The sequence below is a fragment of the Polypterus senegalus genome, chromosome 1 (genome assembly GCF_016835505.1).
Source record: "Polypterus senegalus isolate Bchr_013 chromosome 1, ASM1683550v1, whole genome shotgun sequence".
Classification (NCBI taxonomy): domain Eukaryota; kingdom Metazoa; phylum Chordata; class Cladistia; order Polypteriformes; family Polypteridae; genus Polypterus; species Polypterus senegalus.
The window spans coordinates 84,058,962-84,068,626 of NC_053154.1; the positions used below are offsets into that span (position 1 = coordinate 84,058,962).

At 34.0% G+C, this 9,665-nt stretch overlaps 1 protein-coding gene across 3 annotated transcripts in view; it reads left to right on the forward strand.

The window, feature by feature from the left end:
* ubqln4 (ubiquilin 4) overlaps window positions 1–9,665 on the forward strand; it is a 55,738-nt gene that overhangs the window by 24,791 nt on the left and 21,282 nt on the right. For 2 of the 3 annotated variants that reach the window (XM_039752527.1, XM_039752541.1), the window contains exons 3-5: window positions 4,897–5,069; window positions 7,462–7,724; window positions 9,106–9,264. In XM_039752527.1, coding sequence (XP_039608461.1) covers window positions 4,897–5,069; window positions 7,462–7,724; window positions 9,106–9,264 — 595 coding nt within the window. The remainder of the gene's footprint in view (window positions 1–4,896; window positions 5,070–7,461; window positions 7,725–9,105; window positions 9,265–9,665) is intronic. The other variant, XM_039752536.1, reaches the window with a different exon arrangement.

The following is a 9,665-nucleotide window of genomic DNA, read 5'->3' on the forward strand; positions in this document are numbered from 1 at the left end:
CAGTTTGCACCTGGAAGGGGGACATCCCTACAGCAATCCATATTTCTCTATACTGTAAATTGTGTATATTAGCACAGTGGTGGACCTCCTGGGGATTTAACATCATGCCCCACATCCTCATCCCACTTTATTTAGCTTGCACTAAAAGAAGTACGATGAAAATTCTTATGTTGCACTTCACCCACTGGGTAAAGTAATTATTATTGAAGAGCCTTTCTAATATTAGTCCCATTCGAATCTCTCAAATGTATGAATTTTACTAACATGTCAATTCTCACGGGGCTACTTTATCCTGGTGTTATTTTTCATAGACCTTTTATAGACGGTACAAGTCTCTGTAGTACATGATATGTTCATGATTAGGACAGAACTAAAATACAAAAGATAGTAAATACTTTACCCCACCTCCTGGTGTAAAACCAATCCTTACTGAAACTCAATTAAACTTAGTTCAATTGCAAGCTAAAAACAGGCCGAAGTATATGTTTGCCTGCCACTAATACAGATATCCCGGAAACTGACTTGAAAAGACATTGGATCATCACAACTGATATCACTGTATTCAGTTTGCAATTGGGTTTCAGTTAGAGGTGCTGTATCAGTTGCTGTGCACATCTGTTGATCTCAATCACAATTACGGTGTATATAATGTCAATTATGAACAGGTTTAAAAACTGTAAGGGAAAATCTAAATCCAATGTATCTGCTTTGCTTCCTGGAGATTCAGTGAACAGTAGCAATGTTTCTCATTGTGATGATTCAGAACTAGCATCATGAAATAAAATTTGTTATTATCACTTTTATGTAAGTTGTTGTCACTATAAGAACTGTTACTCTGATCATACTATAAATCACTTTGTACTGGCCCTTATCCCCTCTGGCTGAAAATCCTTTTCAAACATCCACCTACCAACTGATCCACTGAAAAAGCATGTGCTGTTTAAACTGTGACAAGTAAACTTGTGTGTTTAGTGCCCACATAGAATTTGTGAATTAACTGTGTGTGAGAACAGTTAAAGCTATACTTGCATAACCACAGGTAAGAAAAAAGCTGTGGTGGCAGTTGCTAATGGTGACTAAACTTTAAATTATTGTCACAAATGGTAATTATTTGTTGCATTTATGACCATTTTCATAGCAGTTGGGATTCCTATGTATCTGTATATACTCAAGTGTGTATATATGTGTGTGTATATGTATTAGGGCTGCAACTAATTATTTTGGTAGTCAAATAATCATTCAATTTTTTTTCCGATTAGTCACGATTATTTCATGCCTGACTGTTTTGATGCCTGCGGCCTGTGGTTGCACATCCTCTTCTGGGCTCCAGTGCATGTCTTACCTCATCTGCTCACATCTGTCAACCTGTGAATGTCAACCTGATGTCTCTGCATTAAAACGATTAAAATGAATAATAATCAAATTGAAATAACAACCGGTGAAGCACATGAATTTGAAAATAATCAGATGGTTTATATTAGTGTGACCATCACAATAAAAAAGAAATACATTAAACAATACAAACTAAAGTGCACGTAGTCTTTAAACAAAAAAAGTGCATTTAACTTGGCCACTGGTGTGTCTGAAAGTCCAAAAGTTTAAATAAAGCTTCAATTCAAATAAAATAAAACAATAATGTACAGTTTATAAAAGATTCAGTTCGTATATTCCCGATTGCAGTGCAGGAATGTGAGCATTTCGACGTGCTCTGGTGTGAGGCTGGCTCTCTTCTTTGAGACAATGTTTCCAGCTGCTGAGAAGAGATGCTCAGAGGGAGTAGAGGTAGCAGGAATACACAAGAATGATTTTACAGACAGAGAAAGATATTTTAACTATCATACTCTGAAGGAAAAGTGTTGTAATTTATCACATCATGTACTATATTATGCCAAAATAAAAAAATAATGGACTAAAATATGTAACAAGCTAATTACTGATATACTCCAAAACACAAGTTACCTAACGTTAGTTAGAGATGGTTTACTATTCATATGAATTCAAATATTATACAAAAAAGAAGAAAAAAAAACTAGGATGGCTCAGCTACTCGAAGCCGAGTATATCCGGCGACATACATTCGGAAATGTACATTCATTGAACTCCGCAACCGGCTAAAGTTGTTTCTCAGTGCAATTTGCCAGCATGCTGGAGCCAAGTTTATTCAGTGATATATATTCATTGAATGCTGCAACTGGCTGTAGTCGTGTCTCAGTGCAATTTTCCAGCACGCAGGGGGCGAGTATATTCAGCAACGTACATTCATTGAACCCCGCAACTGGCTATATTTGCTTCACAGAGCAATTTGGCAGCACGCCGGAGCTGATCAGTCACTACGTATATTCGTTGAGCAGCCAGTTCACGACCACTGCCGGCCCCTGCAGCCTCACTGTCTCTGGTGTTCAGCCGCTGCACTTGACGAGCCTGCAGTCATCAGCGTTTACCTCTGTTTACGTGCAGTTAGTTCAGTGATTTACTGAATTTCATCAATGGCTTCAGTTGCACCTTGAACATATAATAATAGATTGTTGCAGTAGTTTTTTTTTTTAATTTATAGTTTTTACAGTTCATTTTCAGTATGTAAAATGATCAGTGTTGCAGTAATTGTGGTGCTCTTAGCATGAAAAAAAAATAAACGTTCCATTAAAATTTCACATTTTCTTTGTGAATTGTGACATTTACTTAAAAAGTGCAGCTGAAAAGTATTTGGCGTCCAGGGGTGCATTAACCCGCAAGTATGTGTCTGTTTAAGGGTTAACTATCATTGTCGAAACCTTGATATACACATTAATACAAACATCAACGTTAACACGTGACACTAACTTTACTCGCTAAAACTTGCCTCTCAAGAGACGGCAGCATCGCAGCTCCAGGATGCTTGCGTTTCAGATGCTCATGCATCGCAGTGGTGCTGCCATGAAAAGAAAGCTCCGCTTTGATAATCTGCATTCAACTTTTTTTTTTCTTTTGCGGTGAAGTGCTCCCACACTTTAGAAAGTTTCTTTCTCAATTTATTTCCATCTCTTCCCCCCTCCTCTATCCGACTCGCCATTGCAACCACGTTTATCTTCCTCTACATTCTTCTTCCCCTTAGATTTTATTCTTTGTTGGTAGGACTCTGTTCAGTCATAACAAACGATACTGCCCCCAGATGTTCATGTAGTGCATTGCAGTTACAAAAACCAGTGTGGTTCTTTGTGACTGGAGCCTCAATTGAAGGTTCTGCTCATGATGCGTCGACAATAAAAAATCCGCATCAATGATTTTTTGCAGTCGATGTCGTCGATTACGCCAACTAATCGTTGCAGCCCTAATATGTTTGTATACACATATATAAATGTGTGTGTGTGTATATAATATATATATATAAATATATATACACACACACAAATATATATATATATATATATATATATATATATATATATATGTGTATATATATGTGTATATATATATATATATATATGTATATATATATATATATATATATATATATATATATATATATATATATATATATATATATATATATATATATATATATATATATATATATATATATATATATATATATATGTATATATATATATATATATATATACATATATATATGTGTGTGTGTGTACAGTATATGTGTATATACTGTATTATATGCACATATACACACACAAAGTAGAAAAAATAGATTATTATATTATACTGCATCAGGATTATATATAATATATATACATATTGTGACCTGTAGGGGGCATACCTGCACCTCAAACACCCAGACACAACCAAGCTACACAGTCACAGGTTCAAGGAAAGAAGGTTTTATTCAAACAAAATACCTTCTACAGACTTTTATCACCTGATAAATCAGTTACAGTTCCGATGTGTTTCTTTCCTTTCCTTTTCTACCTACAAGTAATCCTTGTCCACCTCCTCCCGACTCTGACTGTCGGATGAGACAGAGTGGCTGCTTTTCAACATGAACCCTGAAGTACTTCCCATGCAACAAGTAAATATGTATTTTTTTTAGTGTAGAAGTATTAAGCTGTTTCTTCATATTTTATTTATTTATTTTGTAAACTAAACTTAATGTATTTGTTTTTGCTTTTCCCATTAATGGTTTTCACTTAGCCATGATGCAGTATAATATGAGACCTATCTGTTTTAATTCGTTTTTTACTTTTACCCCCCCAGTGTTTTTGAATGTTTGTTGAAAAGACTGTATGTCATGTAAGGACTAGGCATAAATTAAAAATTAGATTTCTTTTTTTGTACTTAAGCAGCAAAAAACAATGTTTGGATGTAGTGTAGGTAAAAGAGCCTTTATTCAAAAAAGTAGATCAGTGTCAGAGCAACTGTATCTGGAATCAGATCATGTTGACTGTTCAAAAGAGTTTTCCAGTTAGAAATCCCTTTATGATCACTGCAAAATTCATTGGAGTGGGAAAAACTAGCATTAAACTTGACTGTTCTTAGCATTAAATGTAAGTTGTACAGTTTTACTTAATGAAAATGTAAAGGCATTAAAGTGTTTGAATTTTATATTTCTCCTGTATTGTTTTTTTCAGCTTCTTTAACAATAAATAACATTTTAATATTATTTATGGAACAATGATTTTAGCAGTAAGTTGTAGCTTTTTTCACTTTTCAAGCAACCAGACTGAACAGCGCATCTGTAACTTAAAGATGGCGGTGCCATTTTTAAATGAAGCTGCTTTACTGACTTCACTTTAGCTTTTTGATTATTTAGCAAACTGAATATATAAGATACTTTCAAGTTGTTGTTGTACCTTACTTTGAATATAATTGTAAGTAGTAGTAGAGGTTGCCTAAAATCCTGCAGCTTGATGGCTAAAGTAATCTATTTCACATAGAAGTACTGCATATAACAATATGTTTTTGCAGGCCTGCAGATGGAGCTGCACCTCAGACGTCCCCCACTACAAGTTCCACTACTCCTCAAGTGAGTAGTAGCAGCAGCTCCAGCCCTCCCAGCCCAAGTCCATCCAGCAATGCCAGAGACTCAACGCCTACTACTGGGCCTGGTCCTACTCCAGCACCACTTGGTTCTATTCTTAGTAAGTTTTTCTTATTTTAAAGCTCTAAATTGGGAAGTCAATAACAAGTAAATGACAATAATTAATAAACACAAATACATAATTTTCCTGTCTTCCATATATCCAGGCTTTTCGTGTTCAAGAATATAGAATGAATTTAAACTGTAGAATTTTGTGTAAATCAATATGTCGTTTTCATAAACTGACTTTTAGCCAGAGCTCAGAATAGAAGACATTACAAGTTACTAGGGATTAATAAAGTACAAAGCATCTTTTGGCATAGCTATGGTTAACAGTAAAACAAGTACATTAACTTTTCAAGTTGATTATGGCAGATAAGAGGTTAATGTTTGTTCAGTATTTTAGAGAAAAAAGATCAAGGTATCAGTCCTTTACTCTGCTGTCTGGGCAGACTTCTAAAGTATATATGTCTGTCTTCATGAACTACAATCCCCTATTTGTTTTCTTTCTTGAGTTAAACCATCATAGCTAATTCTGAGTTTCATTTCTTACCTGCCCTCTTTCATTATTTTTCCAAGGCATGAAATTGTTCTTTCTCCGCTGAATAGTGTCTTGGTGACATTGGAAAGTGTACAGTGAAATGTGTGTATTCCACATATTCAACTGGCTGATAACTTTAATTGTACAACAATCCTTTTAGAAAACAAATGGAACTCAAAACGTACTCTTGTATGCTCTTATAGAACTCAAACTTTGCAGTAGCTCAACTGGAGGTGATCATAAATTAGGCACTGGGAAGTACTCTTAGACAATTTAGTTCCTGGACTCTACTAGAAAGTCTTTGTAGCAGTTACAGGAGATCTGACATTATAATATTAGAAATCCAAAAAAAGAGAGTGATTGAGCTTGCTGCTTGGCAAAATTTTGAATATACGGATTAAGATAAGGATTTACAAAAGATACTGTTGTACCTTAAATTAATTAGAAAACCATATTTCACATCATAGCTCATCATGTTGTCTTAAACTATTAAAGTATTTACCATTTGTAGATAATATAAACTTTGGAAATAACTCTTTAACAGTGGAGCTTGACGATTGTTCAGAACTTTCCCAAATCTACTTTGTTGATAAACAGTTACCGGTAATTTATTTTTACTGCTGTTGATATTATAAAGAAATTCAAAACAGTTTAGTTTCAGTGCTGATTTTGTTTAAGCTAAGTAGCTTACCTGAATGCTATTCTTTTTTTTTTCTTTTGCAATAGTTCAGGTTGAAATACTAATGTTAAAATATCCATAAGCAATGTTTGTTGTTAATAAGAGATTTTTAAGTTGGCTTGGTACCCAGTATACCAGTATAGCTTTTTTACACCAGTGCTGAGAAACATACTGGATTAGTCAAGACTCTACTTGACTGTAGGTTTAACATAATAGAAGTTTTCTTTTTGTGGACCAAATAACCATTTTTTTTTTCTTTAGTAAATCTATTGATGTCTGCTATGTAAAATATAACTGTTTACGGTGTCCTTGCAAATCCAGTTTTTGTACTTAAATATCACTACAATAAACCAATACATTTGAACATTTTACTGAATATAGTTCACAATGCAGTGGGCACTTTTATAAAGCAAAATAAGCATCAGATGCCTTCAGTAATTAGTCAGGTTTGATCTGAATAAAACGGTAGAGGAAATGTTTTTGATTCAGAAAAAATTTCTCCTCTTTGAGGTAGTTTGAATTGGGCTCAGTTGTATGTACATTTTATTTTGCATATCACATTTTTTCAATTTTTAATGAAAAGAATAAAATAACTGATAATTAGTTTGAAAATGAATTGATATTTTTCCTGCATATGTTTACTACCATCCCCTCCTTTTACTATTCATCATCTATGTTTTTTTAGTGTTTGGTTATTATAGGCCTAGTGAGATGGTCTCCTGAGATCAAATGTCTAAACATACACTAGAACCAAAAAAAAAAATGCTTTTTTTCCCTCCACTCATTTGAAAGGGCAGAACCTGCATTTTGTATTCAGATACTTGAGGCAGTTAAGGTTTGGGGTCATCAGCCTGAGGCAACAGCACTAGCTTTGCAAAACATCCTGATTGACAAGAATACATTTGAATAGTTTGATTAAAATATTATTACATTTACTTTTTTGCATTTTTTTCACTAAAATTCAAAACTATTCTTTCCATTTAAATGGATATTTTTATTTTTGCTGTTGTTGGTTTGTTTTAATTTGTATTTAGAATTTAGAAACCTTTAATGCTTTTTATATTTTTATACCTTAATATTGGTTTATTTTAAATTTCTTTAGAGTGGAGTCATGTAATTTTCCAGATTTGAAAACTTAATCCTCAATCAGATCCTTCCAAAGTATATAATTGCAGTTCTTGAAGTAGGTTTTTAAACATAGTTTACTAACTGTTATCTGGCTTTGTGCTATAGCAGGGTTTGGGGACCTGGCCAGCCTTGGCAATTTAGGAATGGGTTCTGCCAACTTTATGGAACTTCAGCAACAGATGCAGCGTCAGTTAATGTCCAACCCAGAGATGCTTTCCCAGATCATGGAAAACCCACTGGTCCAAAATATGATGTCTAACCCAGACCTAATGCGTCAGATGATCGTTGCCAATCCCCAGATGCAGCAGTTGATGGAACGCAATCCAGAGATTAGCCACATGCTGAACAACCCTGAGCTCATGAGGCAGGTGTGTCTGAGAACTTGCAATATATATAATTTGTCATGATCTGTAACTCATTACTTGGCTGGTTTTATCAGTTTGGGTACATTAAGATAAAAATACAGAACAAAACAGTTTACTGAATGGTAATTGAAATATTGTATAGACTGAGTACAAGACTTTGAAATTGTATGCATTTCAACTGAAAATAAATAATGTAGAAATCAGAAGTTTGCAATAATTGCTTATTTTGTACTTGGTTTGGATTCAGCTGTTTTGTTTGTTTATACCCATCCAGAGACTTGCATAAAGTAAAAGTTCATTTAATTTTAACCTTGAGGAGATACATGTGTGAAAGTACTAGATCCTTGGTGTGGCACAGTATCTTTGGTCAAAGGCTCTTCCATCACTTGTGTTACATTCAAAACACAATGGAAGATTGACTTTAGTTTGTACACATTTACAGCAGATTTAGTATATTGTTTATGTGCAGATGTTATTCGATTATCCTTCCTACAATAAAATTTTTGACTTTTACCAATAAATAGTAAACAGTAGCTCACATTTGTTATTAAATAGTTGGTTGCATATTCATGATTCAGTTTACTTATAAATTGAATTGAAATTATGTCCAGTATTCTTTGTTACTGAATTTTGTTTTGCATATGTGTGCAGTACAATCCACAATAGCTTCCTTATTTTATAATGCATCTAATCTCCATACATTTTGCAGATGGATAACTTTGCAAACCAAAAGCATCACTATCAATTTGATTAAGCTATTTTGAGACTTGTTTAAGTCATTGTCTGAAGCACCCAGTTGTAATCCAAGAAATATTTACATATTTGGTCTGTGATGTTTTACATCCTGGTTCATCCATAAAGGCTTGGTAAATGACTGGACGCAAGACAAGATCTTGACCTGAACGAATGCCAGCTTGTGACTTGTAAAATTTATTTGTGCATGCCCATCGCTGTGCAGTTTAGCTTTGTTATGAAATTCACATATTTTAGATGGAATTTGCCGCATATACTGGATTTTTATGAAGGTATGCAAGAGTCAGTGCGACCCTTTCCATAGTATTCTACATCATTCATGCAGATTTGTGTGCTAATTAAATGCAGAGCTAGGAATTGACTCATATGTACATGTTTATGTTAAGGATAATGGTGTTCCTTGATTACCTGAGACATATTAACTGTTAATTGTATTACTGTCTCAAGTTTACAATTTGTTCCTCATATTTATAGAAGGTCATTACAAATGTATATTTAACCTTAAGCATTTCTTTCATTTTTTTGTGTATTAGCAGTAGGATTCCACAAATTTGTTTTGAATGTATTTTGAAGATTTAAGGTCTAATGTAGTTTGATTTGGTCTCAAGTCATCAATTTCTGATGGTTGCAGACTATGGAGCTAGCCCGAAACCCAGCTATGATGCAGGAGATGATGAGGAATCAAGATCGGGCACTTAGCAACTTGGAGAGTATACCTGGTGGCTATAATGCTCTGCGCAGAATGTATACCGATATCCAAGAGCCAATGTTCAGTGCTGCCAGAGAACAAGTAAGTGTTGCTTGAATGTGTCTTAAGGTTAATTGTGTTTGGACAGTGTTATTGTAATGCTAATGTTGATAATATTGCATTTATCATATTATTGAAAAATCATTGCACAGTTTTCTTTATTTTTCAGCTTCCATTACAATTGCTAATTTAGTTTAATGACCATTTATTTACCCCAAGGTCAGTTAGCTTGTAAAACTCACATACAGGATTGTGGAATGTTCCAAATGTAGCATTTTCTGTATATTTTGACATGCATGTGGCTTCTGGAGTTACTTTACTGAGAAGGAGGAAATGTTTTTTGTTAAAAAATTGCATAAGAACACACAAATACTTCTGAGGATACTGTGACTTGCCACTTTTCATTATTCTGAAATAATACAAGTGATTTTTCTTAGCTGTAT